Source organism: Podarcis bocagei (assembly GCF_964188305.1).
Source record: "Podarcis bocagei genome assembly, chromosome: 1".
In the NCBI taxonomy this organism is placed as follows: Eukaryota; Metazoa; Chordata; class Lepidosauria; order Squamata; family Lacertidae; genus Podarcis; species Podarcis bocagei.
Window position 1 is genome coordinate 93071718 of NC_138125.1, and position 25270 is coordinate 93096987.

A 25270-nucleotide genomic window follows, 5' to 3' on the forward strand; every position below is an offset into this window, starting at 1 on the left:
CCCACTTCTTATGGTGTCTAACCAGATGCCTGTGGAAAGCTCTCAACAGCACTCTCCCCTCCTGTGGCCCCTTGCAACCAATATTTAGAAACATATTGCCTCTGACAGTGTAGGTAGAATATATCAATCATGGCTAGTAACTTCTGATAGTTTTATCCTCCATGAATTTGTCTAATCCTCTTGACACAGCAGGAGCCAGTGTGGTGTTCCACAGATACTGCTTGACTACAACTCACATCATCCCTGACCATTGTCCATGCTGGCTGGGGCTGATGGCAGTTGGCATCCCAGCTACGTGTGGGAGGTACCCGTCCCCATTTAATGCCATTAAAGCAAATGAAATGGAGCTGTACACTGATCTTTAAAATTGTAAACTACCTTGAGTGCCTTCGGCAGAAAGGTGGTGTATAAATGGAATGAATAAACTGAATGAATGAATGAATCTTCAGTTAACACAGGAAGTTTGAATTTTGTAATGATTGCAATATAGTCAGAAATAATGTCACGTGTGTGAAGTGGTTCTTAACTGAAGCAAAAATATGTGCCTTCATCAAAATTATATTAACCACTAAATCATAGAAGTATAGGGGGAAATGTACATTGCAAGGTTCAGGCAAGATCCCTTTGTATATCCATTTAGTTACATGAATGGAAAATGGGAGACTAATCTGTATACAGATGTAATGTTCAAAAATTTAAAAATCACAAGATCAGCAAAACCTGACATCTACAGAAATAATAGGCTTTGTTTGTTCATGGTAAATAGAAATATGAACTGCATAAAGCACAATGGTAGCAGAAGCACTGTTTCAAGAACTCATGACAACAAAACATCTGTAGCTTAAAGTATGCAAATAAAAACATGGTTTATGTCTGAGGCTTCAAATCACTGAATTTGAAGACTTTGGAAGAATAGAACTTGGAACTGGCATTCTAGTCAGTGTCTTGTTATTTAAGCAGACTGCACTAAACTTGAACATGCCCAACCAAATGTCTTAACTGAGAGCATCATGCAGCAGAACCTAAGATGTAGGTTTATTTTCTTGTTTATTGCCTCCCTCTTTTTGCTTTTTTGTACTCCTAGCACTTTCCCCATTACTTTCCAGGTACTGAGTTATGCTTGTTCTCTAGAAGTGCAGAAATAGGAAACTGCTAGAAAATTAAAATCATGATTATGTTCAAGGGATGTTCATGGAAAGAGCTTAGATCACATTTTTGATCAACTGAAATTCTAAGTTGCAATCTGAATATTGGCTAATCATATTAAATAACAGGAGATAATTAGTTCTTTTAGTTGTAGCAGGTCCTTGTAGCAAGCAGCTGAAAGGAACAGCAACTTGTTACAGAAATATCTGTGTTTCTGGTTCAGGGAAATCTAAGACAAAATTTATTCAAACCTGAAATGCAGAAATGAGAAAACAGAGGAGTACCGTATTTTTCGCTCTATAACACGCAACAGACCATAACACGCACGTAGTTTTTAGAGGAGGAAAACAAGAAAAAAAATATTCTAAACGAAATAGTGGATATATGATTTTTGTGGTTCACGCTGTGGCCACAGACATGTGATCTGACAGTGAGTTTGGAGTAGCCCAATGCAAAAATCCTGAGGATCCATGTGGATCCATGCTTTGTAACCACAGAGGAGGGAAGGAAGAGGAACCATGGATCCTCTGCTCACGACTGCAGCAGATCCCCCCCGCCACCCGCAGGCATTCGCTCCATAACACGCACAGACATTTCCCCTTACTTTCTAGGAGGAAAAAAGTGAGTGTTATGGTGCAAAAAATACGGTAATTTGTGTTGTTTTAAAAAGAGAATTTAATCCTATCTCTGTACATGTACATGTCTGTCCTTAACTTTTGTTTTTTGTTTGATTTGATTTACAGGTTATAGTTGACAAAATTAATGTTATCCTAAAGCATATACAAAGCTGGCAAATATAAATAGCTATAGAGCCATGTTTACAGAGTAGTTTAATAATAGTCTGACCCTTGGCTGCATGCATGGCAGCTTAGATCAGCATCACACACATTTTAGCCTTGAGTTTTACTCCTCAGGAGAAACCTTGAGCCATGTTGCATTACTTCTGTGCCTTGCCACATGTTGGCAGTCCTCAGAATCTTGAAAATCTGGATTTTATTAAGTATGTAATAACTCTGTGATTAATATTAAATTAATAGATTTTTAAACACAACAGGCCTGCTTGTCTTTTTAAGGTGAATTTTGAAAGTGTTAAGCAAAAATACAGTAAATGATCTTGTTTTAGAGTTGCATGAATAGAAATTTCTTCATTGTTAAATGTCATCCTCTCATGCAATATATCTATACTTTTTGAAAGGCAGGCATTCAAATATATTTATTTCTGTTAAACATCATGTTCCATAGCCTCAAGGCAAATGGTGACCTTATTCTGCTTATTATTTTAGTTTTCATATTACATACATTTGCATATTAAAAGGTAAAGGGACCCCTGACCATTAGGTCCAGTTGTAACCGACTCTGGGGTTGCGGCGCTCATCTCGCTTTATTGGCCAAGGGAGCCGGCGTACAGCTTCCGGGTCATGTGGCCAGCATGACGAAGCCGCTTCTGGCAAACCAGAGCAACGCCGTTTGCCTTCCCCTATTTATCTACTTGCACTTTGACGTCCCTATTTGCATATTATCTTTGCTTAAATATTTTTTTCTCATAATGATGTTTTTCGGTCCTTGGCTTTTAAATGGGTCATTTAACATGGGTTCCAGGGAGCTAAGATCCATGCATTAAACACTTTTAAAAGAAGCTAAGAAATTTTCATCTTCCAAGTAGCACTTTTATGGGATATGAAATTGAGTGTCCCTCATGTTGTGTTTCCCTCATGTAGTCCTTCCTTTCTTCCTTCCTTCCTTTTCTTTTTGGGGCATGTTAAGCCCTTATGAAGTAGCTTATGATTATGTTCACTTTCTTTTGACAGAGGAGCAAATTAAGCTCTTATAACTCTTAAACTCTGATATAATTTTAGGATTTCACACAGATTGCTTATGGTTGTACTTTTCAGAATCCTTATGAATATTTAGTTTGAATGCCATAATATATACTGAAGAAATGTGCAATATTTGCCTCCCTCTCTATTTCTGTTTCTTCTGTGGGCTGCTTTCTTTTCCCCATGACCTTGATTATTCACTATTGATTTTTTTTTATGACCGTAGCTTTTTCTTCAGACAGGAATAGATAAAATTTGCAGGCACACCAGCCCCTCTGGAGTGAATAAGTCTTGGCAAATTATAAACAAATATGTTCAGGGACTTTTGTGCTGGACAAAGTTTAAAGTTTTAACTTTAAAAAAAGGAAATTTCTAACTTTATTTTGGGGTAGAATTGAATGACATTTGCAGGCAAGACCAGCCTTCTGTGGGCATGAATCCTCTGGACTGCTTTTAGAAGGATAATGGCAGTGGTTTTCTGGAGGGGCAGCCATTACAGTTTTAGGTACCCTTCCCTCCCCCCAATATTATCTTACTTACTGTTCTGTGGACATTGGTCTGAAAATTGCAGACTGGAGGGGTTTTCCTGTGTAAGAAACCTGCCAAATTGTAAGCAAATAGGTTCAAGGCATGTTGTTCTAAGTTTTATTGGGGAGCTCAAAGAGAATCGCTTTCTGGGTGAAATCATTCCCTCTTATTAGAAGTTTGACCTGTTGGTCACAACAGAGCTCTAGTTTTTATTCTCCCTTCCTCCAACATTCATCCCTATCATTGTGTTAAGCTTAGAGACATTTATTTTCTTTCAGCAAAAGCTTGTCTGTAGTGCTTTGTTCTTATGTTTGGGTCACCAAAGCACCATGGTCCTTGCTTCAGTTTGTACCATTTTGTATAGCTCCCACTTCACCTCAGACAAGCCAAAACCCCTTGAGGTGGTATCCTTTCCCCATGAAATTTCACATTTGCCTGACGTCAGTGTAAACCACTAGTGAACATACAAAGGGTGAGCACATACAAAGGTGAGACTTCTCCAACTATAAATGCTTCTTTGTTAGCAAGTATGTAACTACAGTGGTACCTCGGGTTACATACACTTCAGGTTACATATGCTTCAGGTTACAGACTCCACTAACCCAGAAATAGTGCTTCAGGTTAAGAACTTTGCTTCAGGATGAAAACAGAAATCGTGCTTCAGCGGTGCGGCGGCAGCAGGAGGCCCCATTAGATAAAGTGGTGCTTCAGGTTAAGAACAGTTTCAGGTTAAGAACGGATCTCCGGAACGAATTAAGTACTTAACCTGAGGTACCACTGTATACAATATTCTGCAAATAGCTCATAGTTGTTGTACAGGGTGCCAGCAGCTTATACTTATTTGGGGATGAATGACATCCTGTTTTCTGTAGCATTGTCTGATGTGCTAATGCCACAGAACTTAGCTTTTGGGGGTTTCTGCTGTGATAGGTATCACAGATACCTGTTGTTGTTCACAATCTATTCATAATTGAAAATTAATAAAATGATGATACCTCTGCCTCATCATTTTCTGTCTTACTTATTCCAAACGGTGCCATGAGAGCAGTGACTTATATAAAAGAAGTATTGAAATAGCTGTTAAACTAAGTTTGCTGTGAAATAACCTTGAAATCCCAATGTGAAGTCCTTGGGTACTTTAGGGCGTGTAAACTTGGCAGCCAAAGAAAGTCAAAACAAACTTTCTTAATGAGTAATTCTAGAAGACTAACCTTGTATGCAGAAGCAGAAAGATAGTGCGGCGGTACCAAAGGACTTGAACATGGCCATCCGTCATCTACATTTTAATTTATTCATAATACGTCTGCTTGTACATGCAAACCTGTCTGCTTGTATTTTATATTTCTGAAGGATAAATATGCTGTAGCATACACAAGGGGAAAGTGTGAACCTCTTCATAAGAAATAATGCAGTAAACAGTTTACATAGCAACAAGGTCTGGGTGTATGGACCAGATGGATCAAGTGTACATAGACTGAGTTCTACACTACCACTTTGGAAAGTATGAATAGCAGGAGCTTGGTGCTGCCTTTAGCACAATCTGTTTGGCTACCTGTTGTGTGGTTTCTAAAAATTACCAAAAAAAAAAAAAAAGTACACCGGCCAGTTATGATACACATGGAGACTCCTGCAAGCAAAGTGAGCTGACAATAACTTCCATAGATATCTGACTTCATCATCAATAATGGATCCAAAATATACCAAGAAAATAGGATGAGGGAAAATGTAGAATAAACCAAGTTATAGATAATGAAGCACCAAAACAAACACAGCAGCAAATTAAAAATAATGCTTGCTGGCTCATTCCCAACAGAGACAGATTTCTTGTGTACCATACTCTCTTTTTTTCAGCATCCCTAGAAAGCACACCAGTGACTCATAACCTTCCTAGTGTGTCTCCCTCTCGGCTTCCACTGCCCTGAGATCTGATCTCAGCAGCTAAAATGCAGCAACTAGGATTATGCTTACTTCCAAATCAAATGGGCCTTTTGGCAGCTCCAAGTGGGCCTTTTGGCAGCATGTTGCAAGATACATGTGCCCCAGCTTAAGTCTGTTGCACCATCAGTACAGAGAATTTCATTCAAACATTTGTTCATGTGGCTTATTTTTTTAAGCCTAGACTCACTACACTATATTGGATAGTAGTTGTTACTTGGTTGCATTTATTTTGACTATTCTTCATGGAATCTTGACACAGTATATCCAGATCTACAGCCTGTGTGCTGCATAACCTTGAACCCTGTAAACAAGAACAAGTTATAGTACAGTTGGACACTACACATTCAAATGAGTGTCCCACAGGTCAAGGTTCATGATGGTCATTGCATGTATCTACAGTGGTACCTCGGGTTAAGTACTTAATTTGTTCCGGAGGTCCGTTCTTAACCTGAAATTGTTCTTAACCTGAAGCACCACTTTAGCTAATGGGGCCTCCCGCTGCCGCCGCGCCGCTGCTTTGCAATTTCTGTTCTCATCCTGAGGCAAAGTTCTTAACCTGAGGTAATATTTCTGGGTAGCCGAGTCTGTAATCTGAAGCATATGTAACCTGAAGCGTATATAACCCGAGTTACCACTGTATACACTTAGGACGCTAGCTTTCATACACACACACACACACACACACACACACACACACACACATCAATTGTATACTGTCTCTGGGCAGTCTACAACATAAAAATTACATTAAAATAACAAATAAACACAAGTATTAAATCAATCAATTGCAAACTGAGTAGAATGAGCATTTTCTTAAGTACAAAATTAAATATAGGAGGGACTGAAGGCACAACTGTCTGCTGCATACAGCATTATGTAGTAGAATCCCCCATTACTTTTCTGTACTGTATACATACTCCAGGCAGGTAGAAATTGCTGTGCGGAGCATTCTAGCTCCAGCTAGTAAACTTTGCCCCTGCTGGCTTTGTGATCACTCGGGTGTTGTGATCTGGAAAACGAAGCAGCTCTTTGCCTTTAAACTGCTCTCTTGCAGGTCCATGAAGGGAAAATAATTCTGTTGAATTTCCAAGGGGCTCTTTCCTGAGCTTTGTGGTTCCCTGCCAACAAGCATCAGTGTAAACTTACGGAGTGTTGACTTTCATTTAAGAACAAAGTAGTGGTGCTTCTTCACAGATGGGTGTTTGTGTGAGAGTGTGTGTGCTAAAAAAAGCTTAATTTTAAAATGTAAGTGTGAGTTAATTTATGTAGTTTTGAGCTGAATTCAGCATGTTAGAACTGAACTTTTAGTAACTAGGGAGGAAGCTATTGTATTTCTGAAATTATAATGGAGGGATAGCTTTAAACAAATTCTTTTGGAATTAATTAATATGTCAAGGCTACATAGAAATTTAAAAAAAATGTTTTACTCTTTTCTAATCTAAGTTTAAGCGCGGGTGGCGCTGTGGGTAAAAGCCTCAGCGCCTAGGGCTTGCCGATCGAAAGGTCGGCGGTTCGAATCCCCGCGGCGGGGTGCGCTCCCGCTGCTCGGTCCCAGCGCCTGCCAACCTAGCAGTTCGAAAGCACCCCCGGGTGCAAGTAGATAAATAGGTACCGCTTACCAGCGGGAAGGTAAACGGCGTTCCGTGTGCTGCGCTGGCTCGCCAGATGCAGCTTTGTCACGCTGGCCACGTGACCCGGAAGTGTCTCCGGACAGCGCTGGCCCCCGGCCTATAGATGTGAGATGGGCGCACAAACCCCAGAGTCTGTCAAGACTGGCCCGTTCGGGCAGGGGTACCTTTACCTTTACCTTAATCTAAGTTTAAGCATAGGTCTAAAAAACTACTTTTGGTACCTGTTGTTCTTTGAACAACAGATCCACATGCCACATCAAAAATTTTCTTGGTTTTCAAAAATGGTTCCCTTATGGCATGGAGGGCTGCTCTTTGGGCAACAAAAGTTTGAAGACTCCTTGTGCTTATTGAACTAGAGCTGTGGTACTCTTGTCCTTATTCTCAGTTTATAACTAGCAGGGAATAAAACCCATTCTTGGTTCTACAGACGTTCGTTTAGCTTCATCTCTGTTTAACTTCCTGGGGCAATTCTGGTTCTTCTCTAGTAAGAGTTCTTACAGCAAAGCAAAAAATGTACTTAGCCAGTGCAGAACCTTTGATCTTACTCTATTGACTTTTATATTTTGTTTAACTGAAGATTAATCTGTAGTTTGGCATGACAAGCTTTGCTTACATTTATATTTATACTGTTTGCGTTATAACTTTATAACCTGCATTTCTGAAAGCTTTTTTTAAACTCAGTGACGTTTACTGTTGCAACACTGTAAAACTCTACATTTGGGTACTTGGATTGTGTTTGATGTTACATGCACTAAAAGGAGTTAGTTTTCCATGTTCATTATGTTAAGTTTGTTTTCTGTCTTCTACACTATTCATAAACCTTTATAAAGCAGTTGTTTGAAGAAATGAGCCCAGTAAGTTTGCAAAATACATATTGGACATAGTACTTGAAAACCTGGTCCCTAGAAAGGTGACTACTTAAAATTCCACCTTTCAGAATTAGATGTCAAAGCAATAACTTAAATAAAGGAGAGAGGTGGTACTTAGGATTGCTTTAAACATTAATTTTCTGCTGTGAACTAATGGGGGAAATCATGAAGTGTGGTGTGGCTTTCATTCTTTTTAGGACACAACTTCATTCTCATTTCCATTATGTTGCATAATATATAATAAATTTAAAAGGATAATTTACAATTTAGGAGCACATACAGATTACAGTGAGATGATTGCCATCAGAACCTCTTGTCATATGGCTGTGTATGGTTGTCGTAACACATTTCATAAAATCTCCATGGCATTGCTAGCAGCTTTTTCAAAGGTGCGCTGCTGCCATGATTTTTTTCATAGTAGATGGGTGGTGTGAGATTTGCTTAAAACAACAGTATGGATCCATCACCATATGGAAGCAGTACTTGGATTTTACACTATATACATGACGTTGGCCCCTCAAAGACAGCTAAGGATTTTACCGAGATTGCCCCATGATCTGTGCTTTATTTGCTCTTGCCTGCATTTTCCTCCAGAACGTTTGGCTCTATTTTACAACGCAGACTTTCTAGACTTAAAAAAATAAATCTTAGAATATATAATTATGGGTGGCTATGAGATAATATTGTAATGTTCTTTCCTAAATAAGAAAGGGTCAAGTTAAAGTTGGCGCTCAAGGATAGCAGAAATTTGCTAGTTTCAACTTGAAAGGAAAAATACATGTATTCTGTAAAATTAAATAGAATATATTTGATGCAATAATTTGGATTAGCTTTTATTATTAAAACCTTGAATTATCAAGGTTAAAGTGTTAATGATCTTTGTTCCCTCCCCCCTTAAGACGTTGTGTGGACAGTAATGACCGCACGTTTCCGATTGCCTGCTGGCAGAACCTACAATGTACGAGCATCTGAGCTGGCACGAGACAGACAGCATACAGAGGTGGTCTGCAATATTCTTCTTCTGGACAATACTGTACAAGCTTTTAGAGTTAACGTAAGTATAATATTTTAGGAAACATGTTGTATCTCATTTAGAATTGCCTCATAGTAGAGTCCTAGGCTTTAGAAAACATGCTCTTGATTTTGCATATTTAGATAATCAATAGTATACATTAGCCATCCATTTACTTACATTAACATGGTCATTAATTCAGAGTCCTTTCCTAAGGGCCTCCTTTTTTTGTTTTGTTTTTTTGAAGAGGCTTCTCAGCAGGGAATGGCCTGAGGAGGATATGGGAAATTCGCCTTGCATGAGTGCTGGCACTAGGTACATACATGTATATAGTGTTTTAAAGACTTTGCAGAACACAGTATTTTAGTAGGAACCTTTGCAACAAATAATATAGCTAAAAATGTTTTTCCTCTTGTTATACCCTGAAAATGATTCCTTACTTACCGTATTTTTCGCCCTATAGGACGCACTTTTTCCCCCTCCAAAAATGAAGGGGAAATGTGTGTGCGTCCTATGGGGCGAATGCAGGCTTTCGCTGAAGCCTGGAGAGCGAGAGGCGTAGGTACGCACCGACCCCTCTCGCTCTCCAGGCTTCAGGAAGCTATCCGCAAGCCTTGCACGCCCCACAGGAGTTCCCCCAGGGCGCGCAAGGCTTGTGGGCGGCAGCCTGCAGCACGGAGCATGGGGCGCCCTCCAAAGGACGCCCCGTGCTTCGAGCAGGTGTCCACAAGCCTTGCGCGCCCGGGGAACTCCCCCCGGGCGTGCAAGGCTTGCGGGCGGCAGCCTGTAGCGCAGAGCACGGGGCGCCCTCCAGAGCCCCGTGCTTCGCGCAGGTGTCCGCAAGCCTCACGCGCCTGGGGGGAGTTCCCCCGGGTGCGCAAGGCTTGTGGGCGGCAGCCTGCAGCTCGAAGCACGGGGCACACTGCGGAGCACGCCCCGTGCTTCGGGCAGATGTGCGCAAGCCTCGCGCACCCGGCGAGAGGTCCCGCAAGGCTTGGGGCGGCAGCCTGCAGCTCGAAGCACGGGGCGCCCTGTGGAGCACGCCCCGTGCTTCGGGCAGATGTGCGCAAGCCTTGCGCGCCCGGCGGGAGGTCCCGCCGGGCGTGCAAGGCTTGGAGGCAGCAGCCTGTTCTGGGGGCTGGGGTCGGGGGAAGCTCGGGCTTCCCCCGCGCCTGGGGAGGAAATAAATTTTTTTTCTTTATTTCCCCCCCAAAAAATCTAGGTGCGTCCTATGGGGCGGTGCGTCCTATGGGGCGAAAAATACGGTAAATAAATATGATGAGACCCAAATAAAGGTTGATATTAAGCTAGAATAAGAATAAATTTGAATGTTATACATTTTATATTAGTGCATTCGTACAATTTAGAAATTATTATTTATTATTAAAAAGAGTTTAAAGCAACTTACAGTTACAGAAATAAGGTGGGTCTTAATTCATCTCAAGTGTTAAAAGCCAGAGGTGTGTTAAAATGCACTCCTTCGGACATTGTCCCAAAGCATCTTTTACAAAAGACATTTGCAGTACAGTTCTATGCAGATTTTCTCAGAAGTCCCACAGTGTTCAACAGGACTTACTCTCAGGGAAGTGCACATATGATTGCTGCCATAATGCTTTATTCTGAATATTGTAACCTTATTGCATGTATTCAGAACAAAAGCATATAACTACAAATAACTCCATATTTAACATTTTTATTAATGCTCCTTGTGTTAAAAGTCAAATGGAGGCACTATTCTCCCTGCCCACTGAGTGCTGGATACACATATATTTTAAGGTTGCTTTGCAAATAAGTTTGAGCTTTATGAATATTTCAGCAGTAGCCAATAATTTAACCGGTCTGTCAGTAATAAACCTACAGAGATGACCTTGATCTTTGCTGAATGGAGGCAGCTTATGACTGATTTAGACCAATGATGGGTTTTACAGTTAAAACTTAGGAGCTTTATCAAAACACTTGTCCAAATAATGCATCTTTTTGTAATGAGCAAGCTATAGAAATGCATTAACGCAGAGATTTGTGGAAAAACAAAATGCCAAAAGGCTACTTAGGACACTGTTCAGACCCCTAAAATTTACAAAGGGAAAATGTATTGTGAAATAGCTTTTCCGTGTCAAATGTTTCTCAACTTTTTTGGTCCTTGGCATTTATTGTGCACAGAAAGGAAGTCCTGCATAAGTAACTTGGCCAACAGGCCAAAGCATGCAAGGTAGCGTGAAAGGAAGCACATAGTCTGGAATGCATGAAAGAAACAAAGGAGTGGTTAGGAAGCAAACCTATGTGGTTTCGGAGGTAGAAACATGACTAAAGTATTTTAGGCAGGGGCAGACTTGCTTAGCATTTTTATGGCCAACAGGCTGCATTGTAATATGGTGGCAGTAGACAAGTCATCTGAATTTGAGACATATAGGAACATGTCATCTTTTGAGCAAGCCAAACTTGGCTGTCACATTCAGTTATACTTTGCAAATGAAGACATGTTTAAAATAAATATTTTGAAGTATGCATTCTCTTTTGTTTTTATCAGACAGTTTGTATTCTTGGGCCGTGAGTAGCTGACAAGAGAAATTGTATGTCAATCTGGTCCTTTAGCTTTAAGTAAATTAAGAGGTTCTTTTCAGATGCTGTGACTGATAAAATTTCAGGGAACTGTTTTCAGAATTGGCATCACTTTGAAAGTCTCAGCTCCTTGCTTCACTGGCTTTATAGCCACAAAAGACAAGGCAAAGCCTGTGCTATGGAAGCATAATGTGTTTCAGAATTCAAAGATCTGAAAGATTCACACTAGGTTTAAAAATGCATAATTGGCATATATATAGTCATATGCTTGCTTTGGTTTCTATAAATGTAAGTTTTCAAAATGAATATCCAAGCCACTTTTCCTAAATTGAAGTCCAAAAATATAAACCAAGAAACAATGCAGTTGAAAAGTGGAACTGGTCTCTTGTTTACATCATAAAACCTTCCAAAGGACCAGAGTAGAAGACTGGTAAGGTTTGTTTCAGCTTAAACAACAGGAAATTGCTGTATGGGTTATTTGGGAGGAAGGGCAGGATATACAGTGGTGCCTCGCAAGACGAAATTAATCCGTTCCGCGAGTCTCTTCATCTAGCGATTTCTTCGTCTTGCAAAGTAACCCTATTAGCGGATTAGCGCTATTAGCGGTTTAGCGGCTATTAAAGGCTTAGCGGCTATTAAAGGATTAGCGGCTAAAAGGCTATTAGTGGCTTAGCGGCTTAGAAAAAGGGGGGGAGCAGAAAAAAATCGGAACACTCGCAAGACGTTTTCGTCTTGCAAAGCAAGCCCATAGGGAAAATCGTCTTGCGAAGCAGCTCAAAAACGGAAAACCCTTTCGTCTAGTGGGTTTTCCGTCTTGCGAGGCATTCGTCTTGCGGGGCACCACTGTAAACTGAATTTAATTATTAATGATGATAGTAATAATAATTCATATCCCACCTTTCCCACAATGAACTCATTGTGGTACACACACACACACACACATCTTGTTCTTGCAACAGTCTTGTTAGGCAGAGAGAATGACTGACACAAGGTTATCCAGTGAGCATCATGGCTGGCAGGGATTTGAACTCTGATCTTTCAGTTCCTAGTCTAACTTTCTCAACTACTTGAGCATACTGGCTTGAAAGTAGGAAGAAGTCAAAGTTGAAATGCAGATTTTCAGGTTAAAGACAATAAAACTTTCTGATTTAAAAGTCTTAAGGTTTTCTCAGAGACCCAGTTTCTGTCTCAATTTTTCCAGGACAGGTAGTGATTAGAGACAAAGTAACCTGCTTTGGTGGTGGTTGAATCATATTGAAAACATTTTCATTTGCTATTTTCTTCCTACAGAAACATAATCAGGGACAAGTTCTGCTGAATATAGTTTTCAAGCATCTTGATCTGACTGAAAGAGACTATTTTGGTTTACAATTGGCTGATGATTCTACTGATAACCCGGTAAGCTGTATCTGTTTTCTAAACAAATTTCTCTTTGTTGTTCTCAAAGTTTGAGATTGCAAGTTCTACACTTCTACACTTGCACTAAGTTTAGTTTGGTGAGGGAGAGGCTGATGTTGCAGAGTCATTTGTAGGAGACCTCTGTTACAGAACTAAGCACTTACTTTCTTAAAAATGATTCAGTAATTTTTTGGAGAGCCTGAAAAACCTGATAAAGTCTGTTGGACCTTACAAGGGATAAATAGGTGTGGCATCCCACTTGAGCAACAGAGTTTTGATTCTGCAAATGGAACTTACCTTTCCTTCTCCCTTACAGCCCCCCATGACCCCCCCAATTTATGGGGTTGAAAAATCCTCTGTTGTGGATTGGAAGAGTCATGGGGGCTGCATGGTACAGAAGAGGAAGCCCCATCACATTCATTGTCATGACATTGGATCTCACCCAAAATGTTGACACCTCTGCTACAGAAAAAGATGAAGAGAATCTATTCATTTCACTTACTACTTATTCACTTATAACTATAGTCTTTCCTTCCCACCCCTAACTTTTGATTAATACATGACATGTTGCAGATTTGCTTACATGCTCTAGAAAGGATATACTGGAGAGAAAATGATCAGTACAATCATTCAGTATGCCTCACTTGCTTTTAATTCTGTCACTTTTATTTGTGACTAGTGCCTAACATGCAAAGCAGTCATATTTACCAGCAGAAGTTTGGATCTTAGGGTATAAATACAAGTCATTACCTGGTTCTGTACCAGATATTCTGCAGATATCACAATCCATTGTAATGCTAATACTAATTGTAGTTTAGTAGCTAGGGAATGTTATTAACTTATCAACTGAAGGCGGGCATTAAATTAAGTTTTAGTCTCCTGGTTCTCTAGAATGGTTTTATATGTTCTTTGACAATACTTCAGATAGTTAATATTTTGCTATAATATAGTGGTTGTAATGGGAACTTTGAATGTCTGGTTTTGTTCCAGCTATTTATAATCGTTAAAAAAGCTTATGCAAGATCTCATTTAATCACTTGCAAAGTGATTAGTGATATAAGATGATATATGCTCATAGTATCATACAGAATTTCCAGGGTTCAATGACCACATCAGAGGGACCCTTTAAAAAACAACAACCAAGGCTATCAACCTGCAGAATATGCACAACTTGCAGACTTGCAGCATTAAGATAAATTCAACAGTGTAAATATGTTTTGATAGATGTAATAATGGAAAACTGATTGGTATAGTTTTTGTAAAATATGCAGGGATATAAAATAAGTAAAATGAACCATGGAAAGAGAAGAAAGGAAGTAATTTATATCTTAAATATGCAAAATGTTTATCTGAAATTGAAAAACAGAAAATTTAATAAAAATCATAATTTAAAAATCAAGGCTGATTAAAACTGGTAGATCTCTAAGCAGATTTACCCTTCTTCAGTTGTCTTAGTAAGGTTGATTGTTTACTGTTGCAAGAAAACTTAGTGATAGTGTTTTGCTAAATATGCAAGTGTGCTTTATTTTCCTGGTTTTGAATATATTTTTTCTCTTTAACTGATTTGAAGTTTGGAGAACCATGCTGAAGTTAAGGCAATGTGTGTCATGGAATTTCTAGAGTTAAAACAAAGCATTTTAGATAGGAGGAAAAAAATAGATGTTAAAATAAGCTTATATGAAGCCCTTTTTTCTTACAAGGAGAATGGTGAAAGAAGTAGGCTTCATTTATTCACTGCATTGAAGAAAATAAAAATTGTATACCAAGACAACTTAAGTAAAATGTTGCATTGCAGTGAAATTGAGATCCGTTCATCAGCACCTGATAAATAGCAGTCCATAGAAACAGGTCATTCATATCCTCTGATATTGCCAGCATTCAGGTGGCAGCTATATAGTGTTCCAGGCAGGTTAATGCCAACTGAATTCAGAAAGGGTTTAGTTGGAAATTGGTAGTGTTGAGGGGAATAGAAAAACAGGGCTGATCCTAGATTTGAGGGGCCCTAGACAAGGTGTATTCTGGTGTGCCCGTTCTACAGTTGATGGTCCTTGCTTGGCTTACTTGGATGTGACAGCTTTAAGCAGTACCAGACATTCTGGGACCCTGGCAGCTGCCCAAGAACACCAGATGCTAATGCCTGCATTGTGGGAAAGTCATATTCCTGATTTCTGTTGCATCCAGGCTGCTGGACATCCTTCAGAAGGCATAAGCTGAACAACTAAACACTTATTTGTGGATGCAGCATGCATATTTTCGATCCTATCTATTCCATCCATATTGTTAGGCAAGCTTTTTTTCAAAGAGAGAGTGAGTGAGCTGAGAATATCGTCAATCTCTGTGTGTTAAGTGGAATTTTTTTTGCATGGCAAAGACTACATCCCTGCTTCTTGCCCTTAGTTTGATTCTTGTCAGCAAGCTGGCATTGCATTTGGTAGGAACCAGCTTTCTTTTATCTTGTTTTAGTCTTGGTTATTATTATGCCACATAAGGCAGGGTTTTCGACAGGAACAGTTTTCTTTATTATTGTTGGCACGTCCACGTTTCTATTCCTGTTCATTTCCACAACATAAAGCTTTTTTACTGTTGTGATATTTTTACTGTGTTGTAGCATTTACTTCAAATTCTCACAGATTGTAAGAACACTCACAGTACATCATACATTCTTTCCTATTGCACCATCAGGTGACATGTTAGAACAACGTGGTCCTTTTGTTTACTGGTTCTTATAAGAATAGAGTCATACTGATTGTGCACTAGCTTAGATGACAGATCCTTTGTGATGATAAAGCATCTTTTCCAGCTTGCAGAGCCTAGAAATCAGTGGCCTAGAAAGCAATTCTTGAATGTTGCACATATGGTTGGTAACACACCCCTTGGCTCAGTGTTCATGCTGGCTGTTTCAGAGAGACAGAATTGGGCAAGCTTAGTTTCCTAAAGAAAATATGGTTATTTTAAACAGGATGCATGTGGCCTTTTGTTCTTTCTAATATCAGCCTGCACATCTTTAATAGGTGAAGTCTGGCAACTGATTTTTATTTTCATGCTTGTGACACCATTTATATTAGCTCATTTTCCAAACCCCTGCTATCTCTCCCCTCAGGAATTAGTGAGTGTTTGCGAAGTCTACTTCTTTGAGAAAAATAGAAGAATTTTCTTTGAGAAGAAAAATAGAATTTTCTTTGAGAAAATATAGACACCTTCTTTAATTGTATATGCCAATATATGTTAATACTTGGAGACATACCGTATTTTTCGCTCCATAGGACGCACTTTTTCCCTCCTAAAAAGTAAGGGAAAAAGTCTGTGCGTCTTATGGAGCGAATGTGTGTTCCCTGGAGCCAAATCGCTGTTGTCCTGTGCTCCTGGGCTGCTCTTTGGGGGTGGGGGGAGGAGCCACGGTGCTCTGCTCGCAGCCTCTGCTTTCCCCGAAGTCCCGACAAGGTTTGCAAGCAGCGGAAAGGCTGTGCGCTCCCAGGCTGCTCTTTGGGGGTGGGGGGAGGAGCCACGCGGCTCTACCGGCAGCCTCTGCTTTCCCCTGAAGTCCCGACAAGGTTTGCAAGGTTTGCACGCAGAGGGAAGGCTGTGTGCTCCTGGGCTGCTCTTTGGGGGTGGGGGGAGCAGCCACACTGCTCTGCCTACAGCCTTTGCTTTCCCCTGAAGTCCCGACAAGGTTTGCAAAGTTTGCAAGCAGAGGGAAGATTGTGTGCTGCTGGGGTGCTTTGTGGGGGTGGGGGTGGGGAGCTACACTGCTCTGCCTACAGCCTTTGCTTTCCCCTGAAGTCCCGACAAGGTTTGCAAGGTTTGCAAGCAGAAGGAAGGCTGTGTGCTGCTGGGGTGCTTTTTGGGGGTGGGGGGAGGAGCCACACTGCTCTGCCTACAGCCTTTGCTTTCCCCTGAAGTCCCGACAAGGTTTGCAAGCAGAGGGAAGATTGTGTGCTGCTGGGGTGCTTTTTGGGGGTGGGGAGCTACACTGCTCTGCCTACAGACTTTGCTTTCCCCTGAAGTCCGGACAAGGTTTGCAAGGTTTGCAAGCAGAGAGAAGGCTGTGTGCTCCTGGGGTGGGGGTGGGGAGCAGCAAATTGCTGTCTCTCAGTGCCTCCTAATTCAGCTGCAAAGGATTGCCTAACTGGATTCTGAGCTCCATTTGAAGTTTAAAAATAGTAAGTTTGGGGATTTCTTCAAGTAGCAGTTTTGGGGAAATAGTCATAAATACATGCAAAGCATCTCCACAAACCAGTAATAGTAATTTCAGCTAAAACTGAGCAGGTATCTGGCTCAGGAACAGTTTAAACTGCACAGCTATAACCAGACATCCTGTGTGTGTGGACCATGTTCCTAGTAGCTAATCTTTACTGCTGAAAAGAGGCTCTGATATTCCACTCCAACTCTATAATTCATTATACAAATTCTTACAAGTACAGTCCACCTATACTAAACCAAAAACATTGTGTTCTCTTGGTATTGAATGGAAGCTATTTATCTGCCCTCTTTTCCTCCTCTGTTCTTTGCTCAGTCACTCCATTTTGAATCTTCCTTTCAAAACAACCATGCCTGTTTTGAGAAAACTTCAGAGATTTAGGAACTGGAGCACAATCATTTGATCTTTAGCTTCACAGTATTTTAATATTCTTTTGGAAGCCGCCCAGAGTGGCTGGGGAGGCCCAGCCAGATGGGCGGGGTATAAATAATAAATTATTATTATTATTATTATTATTATTATTATTATTATTATTATTATTATTATTATCATCATCATCATCATCATCATCATCATCATCATCATCATCTTTTTGCTGTTCCTCCATACTCCAAGCACTTCTCATTTGCACAGCCCTGGTTTCTCTCCCTGACTATTAATATTCTTGATTAATAACAGTAAAATGCTCAAATTTTAGTTTTTGTGACTGCTGCCAATACTAACTTCCCAGTGATAATGAAAACAGCTACATTATAATGGAATGTGTCCTTTTTCCATTCTCATCATTATATACCATGGCTCGCTTTAAAGCAGCAAAGTGGACAGGAGCCACACACTTTGCTGTTTTAAATAGTTTAGTACAAAATTTGAGTCAGATTTTTTTTCTTGTTTTCCTGCTCTAAAAACTTGGTGCGTCTTTTGGTCAGGAGCGTCCTATGGAGCGAAAAATACGGTAATATATTGAAAGCTTCCCTGGAAACTGCCCGGTTTTGCTCTGTTAACATATGAATGCTTCTAACCAAAGCCCCTTCCAAATAAAACTACTTAACTTTATTAATCCAAAAACGGGGGTGGGGCGGGGGAGAGATAGTTTCATTTCAGAATTGAAAAACAGTTCTTGGAATAATAATTGGATAAATGGGATATCTCATTCAAGGTATTAAACTTAGCTATAACATCTGGAATTATCTTACCTTATAGGCTTCTCATTATGCTCCCTCTAGTGTTGAGTTCAATTGCTAATTTTTATAGTAATGTGACAGATTGACACTTAAAATGATTTATTTAAGAATTAGAGAACAATCGTCACTGCTATAGGGTGTACTAAAAATGTGTAGTACTCTAAATAGAAGTCTATAAATGTATTTAAGGACTTGGAACAGGGTCCAAAGAGCCCACCCTGCACTACTCTTCAAGGAAAAGTGTGTTGTGTATCTAGCAATTGTGACATACGGTAAAAACATACATATGTACATTTGTTTTGTTAAGAGACGTGTTGCAATAATGCTTTGTGTTACTTTAGAAAAACACATAATAAAGTAATCTTTTCATTCCCCCAGAGGTGGCTGGATCCAAACAAGCCAATCAGGAAGCAGTTAAAGAGTGAGAAAAAATATTTTTTATCTATTTTGAATGCAAATGTTCATTAAACAATGATAAATAATTACTAAATTAAAGTTGTAAAAATCTAATATGATATTTTGGTTAATTTTAGGAGGATCTCCTCACAGCTTGAACTTCAGAGTCAAATTTTTTGTAAGCGATCCTAATAAGCTTCAAGAAGAATACACACGGTATCAGTCTCTCTCTTATTTTAATAAGATACTTTGATGTTCATTGCATAGGAGTGTCTGCAGTTGATACAATAATTTGTATACATTTTGATTTCATCTGAGGAATTTAGGGATTTTTTATTACCAGCCTATCCAAAACTGAAAATTATTCTTGATTAGCATGTATTCTGTGTAGCATATATTCTGAACATACTTGAAAACAATTCAGTTGTGTAGTTCATTCCTATATCTGGATTTAGAACTTATGCATGCTCTTGAACCCAAGTCATGCACAATTTGACAAAAAGGCACAGTGTTTTAAGTTGCATTGTGTTGAATATAGTCTGATCCTTACCCACTCATCCCTCCCAACTCTTCGTGCTCTTTAATATCTATATATTAGGGAAAGCTGTTGTTTAAGGGACTAACCAGATGTATGCATGTTTGTTAAACATGGGTTTAACCATTCATTTATAAAGCAGGGTGGAGAGTGCAAGGAAGTAGTGAAATCTTCTACTTCCCCACTTTATCTTATGGTGCTTTCTTGCTTTACAGGTTTTATTCTTTGCCTCCCATGCTCCTAGCATGAAAAGTTAACCCCCACTATTCCTATACTTTATTAAAAATGGGCTTACATCTGACTTTGTCCTCAAATTGCAAGTTAATTATTTTAGTGTAGATAAATATGTGTCCAAAGGCATACTTCAATACTATACTCAAGTGCCTTGCTAATGAAAACCATATTTTTACATTTTAATTAATCTGTTTTTAACATATGTAGACAAAAGGTTATTTTTCTTGAACTCTTTGTTCACTGAAGAGTTCAGAGGGCTGTTGCAGCAGTTTTGCGAACGCTGCTTTAAAATCAATTGGTTTTCCAATGCAGAAGTGGTTTGCAATCTACGTTGTAAGTGAAGTTCAGGCAACAACTAATTAAGCTCCTTTTGTATTTGAACACACACAGAGCTGCATTCACTTCATCTGACCCTATCCTCCCCTTGCCCCACAAAAATATCTCCCAGGCAGCAGCGTCTTTCAGCCTATGACTACAACCAAACAGTCTACATACAGAGCAGCTCTAAATTAAGTCCCTGCAAAAGTGTAATGCTACACTTTAAAAAGCACCCCTAATATTTTTAAGTTATAAATAACAGCACTGCAAATAGAGAAGCGGTATTGAAGAATACAGTTTGGGTTTTAGCAGTACAAAAATCACTCTGCAAATCAATGTTGATATAGTTGATGAAATTGGTATATAATTTCCAGAGTTCAACTTCCATCATCATGAAACAAGAAGTTGGGGATTTGGGTATAACTTTTTTTAAATTGTCAGTTTATTTTCATTTACATCCTGGGGAGTTTGAGTAATGCAGAATGATTGGGAGGACTGATTTATGTGTTACTCGAGTGCTATTTTAATGTAGCTAGAAATCACACCACATAGGGGCACCCACCTGTCAAAATCCCTCCTGCCGCTTTGCAAGTGTTCCCATGCTTCCCCTTCAAACCCAATGTCAGAGGTTTAAAAGAGGAGCATGGGGAGATTTGCAAAGTGCCCTTTGAAGCAGCATCCATTCCATTCTTTAAAGGATGGAGTGGAAGTTGCTTCAAAGGGCACTTTTGTCAAGTGCTTTTCGATGCTTTAACTCTGGTGGATTGCTACTTGGAAAGAAGGCAGAGGGGGGAAAGCTCTCTTCACTTTCCTCATTGCCATGCAACTGGTACTATTATGTACTCTAGTATATGTTTGCTTGTCCTCACAGCAACCTGTGCTCTAGTAATTGTCAAACTTGTTTGTCACCCAAAACTCCTCAGAATGCCAAAGAACAAACCAGGCCCTGCAGCAACAGAGAATGCCCTTAGATACGATCTTATTGATAGCCTGCTGCATCTCACAATTCCATGGCAAGATCAGGCCTTTGACAGGATTGTCATCTCTGTCCCTTGGAAAATCACTCAGAACTGTTGCTGGAAACTTTGATCTGGCCAGCCTAATGCTGCACTGCCATTCACCTCTGCCAGAAAACTGCTGGAAAAAACTACTTTGCAAATTTCCTGCTCCCCTCTTTTCTGCTTTTCAGCACATGTGTGTGTGCGCACGCAGACATACAGAGATAGAATAAAGAGGGGGTGGATTGTTCCATCTGCCAAACCCTGAAATGAATCAGTAGGGGTGCCAGGGTAGGGCTTCCTAACTTAATACTCCTGGACTGAGCTTTGGCTCTGAGAATCTGCTCTTTAACTATGAGTTGAGCTATTTGTCATGCACGCCCACCAAGCTACCCTCATCCATATGTCAGATGGAAGAAGAAAAGAAGACAGCAGCCTGGCTAGGACAGAGGAGAAAGAGTTGTGCATGCAATACGAAGCAGTGGGAGAAAGATAAGGAGCAAGGGGCTGATGGGTGCCACAACTAGAGGCAGAGGCCAAAAGAGACCCAGGGAGAGTTACTAGCAGCACTAGAGAGCCTTGGCTGGTTTGGATCAAGTTCCGAAGACTTCCATGCTTCATAGCAAAACCTGAAGTCTTCAACATGACTTGATCATTTGTTATTGGTTTGTTTAATATTTTTTAGACTGCTTACACCTAAGTGGTTTAAAAGAAAAACCATAAAAATCAATAGAATACAAATGAAAATAATAGTGTCAATAGAAGTCCAGAAACATAACACTGAGCAGTGCAATGTAAAAAATAAGTAAATGTCCAGACAAGCAAATGTATTTAATAGGCGTAATCAATGTGTCACAGTTGACTCCCCTTGGCTTCCATGGAGGAGGGTGTTCTCGCACTTTGGTCCTCCAGATGTTGCTGAACTACAACTCCCATCAGCCTTAACCAGCATGACTGAAGGTCAAGACTGATGGGAGTTGCAGTCCAACAGCATCTGGAAGGCCAAAGGTTCCCCATCTACTGCAGAAAAGACCATGTTGATAGTAGCCATGGTGCAATGTGCAGGGCTTCCTTTGGTGGTGGTTAATCTATACAGGGAAGACAGTCTGCCGCATACCTTGCTCCTAAGTTGTTCAGGGCTTTATATGTTAACAGAACCTAGAATGTGCCTTGGTAGCTAATGGGCAGCCAGTCCAGTTCTTTCAACACAGGTATAATAGATCTATAGCTAGATACCCCACTCATCATGCTAGCTCCTGTGCTACAACTTCCTAAGGTTGCCTCACCTAAAGCACATTGCAGTGCATTGACCTCAGTGGGCAGGGTGTAGTTGCTGAACCAATTGAAGTTGGTGGGTGCTTCATTCCACCAAGGTCAAGTGGAGTTGTAATACCCCAAGAATACCCTCAGATTAAGTACCTGCTCCTCTCGAGATTGTCCGTGTCTGTTCAGAACAGGTGAACAGAATTCCTGTGGCCTAGGAACCACTTACTCATAGGATTTCTGCCTCACCAGGCTCAGTCCACTTGCGTCATCCTTTGCAAGTTTGAATGGCAAAGAAAAGTAGGGCACATTGTAAATAAAATTCCAATAAAAATTATTCAAAAAAAGAAAAGTAAGGCACATTGAAAAGCAAGGCTTGCTTCAGGCTCTTCATCCTTCTTTATTGATAAAGCCTTTTTACCCCACTTGTGGCTGAGGGGCACTCTCTGGATGTAAAGATGGCTGGAGCTTGTTTCACTTCATAGCACACCTGGCTGTCCTATACTTAAAAAAAAAAATGTGTTTAAAAGGTCACTTGGGGATCCCCTGGACTGTGAGCCTTGGACTTCTGACCTGAAATCCAGCCTTAATGTATCTGCTGCCATCTCCTGTTCACTATTGAGAAGCACTCCTGAAGGAAACATTTTGGATCCATGCCTATGAATCCCAAGTGTGAAACGAGGATATGCTTAATCCATACAAGTTTATGCAGGGGGTGGGCACAAACTACTATATAAAAGTAAATTATAAATGCATCGCTTAAGAGTAATTCACCGAGAAAAAGAAATAAAATAACATGGCTGTGTTTGTTGGTAATTGCAATAAAGTGTGTCATTCCACAACCCTTGATTTAGCTTCCCTTATGGAAGTAGAAGGAAGTCTCTGTAAAGGCCCGTAAGATAAAAACACTGCAGTGTCATACCAGAATGTTTGCTACATGGAAATTCATGCCTTTCAGATTTTATTGGTGACTAGAAATACTTTAAAGGTAGATTAGAATTCTAAACCAATTTCAAACTGTCACTTCAGGTAAGGCATCTGAGATGGAAGGGCCAGAATTAATACACACTCATCTCACAAGGCCTATTTGCTTGGAGGTATATTTCAATAGATTGTTGGTATTCATGGTTATTGTTGGAGGCATGCCAGTGTGGCTAATCACATTCTTTTGGCATGGGTTAGAGATGGCAAAATGGAACTTGCAACAAATGTTGCAATAGGGAGGGATGAAGAGATAACAATCAGAAATTGTTTTCTATTAATTTTTAAATATGTCCTATCCCATTAGTATGGCTTTCAAAATACCACACAGAACAACATTTGTCAATTGAGGCATGAAAATATGATGTAGATGTACCTGAGTGCAATTAATGGATCCTAACCTTTTATTGATTATATAAATTCTAATGTAAACTGCATGTGTTACAGCAGCACCAAAATATTTGGATTTCTTATGTTTATATGACTTTGAACTCAGTTTAATTTCTGTGTCTTGCTAGCCTGAAATAATGGTATATGGTGAAATGCAGATGCTGAAGTCAAAAGGTGATCTTAATTTTGTTAATTAAAAATACAATAGTAACTTTGTCAACCTGTTGTACTGTGTTTACTTTTTCTTTAAGGTACCAATATTTTTTGCAAATTAAACAAGACATTCTTACTGGAAGGTAAGATTTGCTTGCCATGAAGACTTGGGAACCCTTGCAGACAGTTATGCAAAATTATTTAGTAATTCAGGGAGAGGGTGGAGATAAATAGTGTGATCTAATGCCTCAGTCAAGTTATGAAAATATGTATGTGGCCGCTGACTTCACACATCCATCCCATGGTAATTGGCAATCCTATAATAAAGCCTATAGAAAAAGGTGTTATAGATATGGTTGCAGTACTAGGGGTTGTGTGTGCAATATTTTATCAGTGAATTAGGAACTATGCATGCAATGCCAAATGAGATTTGGATCTGCCTCCCATCCATCTTAAACAGGTGATTAGTGGAGTCAAAGCTGACAGTGCCAGCCATTTATGTAAGCTTTTGTGATCGCATACCTCTAGGTTGGTATCCAGATGTTTAAATCTCTTTGGATACTAATCTAGAAGCATGGTTTCCTTTTAAAAGCAAATATGTAAAAATAACAGCTGGTGTGTTTTTAGTTGTGTCATTACATATTTGCCTGCCTTAAAAGGGAAATCTTGTCCATTTGATGCTTAAGTGTTTTTTTGTTATGTAATTCAAATAAATTGGTAAACCTAATTGGCTCTAAAGATTACTGTATTGAAGTGTGTTGGTTATTTTCCCTCATAGATTGCCCTGCCCTTATAATACTGCTGCACTCTTGGCTTCCTATGCTGTTCAGTGTAAGTAAAATATAAAAAAATATGTTCTTATGCTTCTAATTTTCCTGATGTTGTTACTTTTATTTTGTGTTAAGATACACTAAACCTTCAAGAAAAATGTTTGAATAGACTGTGTTGTGTAAAGCCAATAAATTTATAAAAACAGTTTGTATCTTACCCATGTACAGTACAATTCTATGCATATTTACCTAGAAGTAAGCCCTACTGAGTTCATTGAGGCTTATTCCCAGCTAAGGTAGTATAGGTTTGCAGCCATAATATTACCTCTGAAATGTACAATGAAAATATGAAACTGTTCTTATACCTAACATGTAAAACATATGACAAGATAAATACATTGGCAGAGTTTATCATGGCATTTGTCATCAAAATATGTGTGGCTGTTAATGTAAAGATTGAGTGGATTTCCCACCTAAATTAGTAATAAACAGAGTTACGATAAATGTATATACCTTGAAAAACATTTTTCTCTTAGTTATGTTAGCTTATTACTATCAAATTAACATGCTTTGTGAACTATTATTGCTCAGATGGGAATTTAACAACCTCTAAAGCTGCAGTACTAAAGGGGAGAGGGAAAGAGTACTCAAAGTGGTTATTCCATCACATCCAGCAACCTGCTGGACTTGCTCTGGCAGGGTGTAGGTAAAGGCACGGCAGCACATTTCTGCTCCTCTGTCCTTTTTATTTTTCTTGCTTTAACTTTTTTTCTATTCTCATGAACAGTGGGAGCAAAATTAACCATACCAGCTCCAGAGATGACATAGCTTCCTCCCTGATTTGGGGGTGTGTGGTGGGGGATTGAGGTGTTTCCTGTTGACCCTACCCATGTTGGAGCTCCAGTGTCAACAGGGCAAGGACTGTGGAAGCTTCTGTGGCGACAGGGAGGAGGCA

At 39.7% G+C, this 25270-nt stretch overlaps 1 protein-coding gene across 3 annotated transcripts in view; it reads left to right on the forward strand.

Moving 5' to 3' along the window:
• PTPN4 (protein tyrosine phosphatase non-receptor type 4) overlaps window positions 1-25270 on the forward strand; it is an 88648-nt gene that overhangs the window by 18365 nt on the left and 45013 nt on the right. For all 3 annotated transcript variants that reach the window (XM_081206486.1, XM_081206487.1, XM_081206485.1), the window contains exons 2-7: window positions 8829-8983; window positions 12791-12898; window positions 18656-18698; window positions 18811-18889; window positions 23644-23688; window positions 24324-24376. In XM_081206486.1, the coding sequence (XP_081062612.1) occupies window positions 8846-8983; window positions 12791-12898; window positions 18656-18698; window positions 18811-18889; window positions 23644-23688; window positions 24324-24376 (466 nt within the window). In that variant the 5' untranslated portion in view covers window positions 8829-8845. The remainder of the gene's footprint in view (window positions 1-8828; window positions 8984-12790; window positions 12899-18655; window positions 18699-18810; window positions 18890-23643; window positions 23689-24323; window positions 24377-25270) is intronic.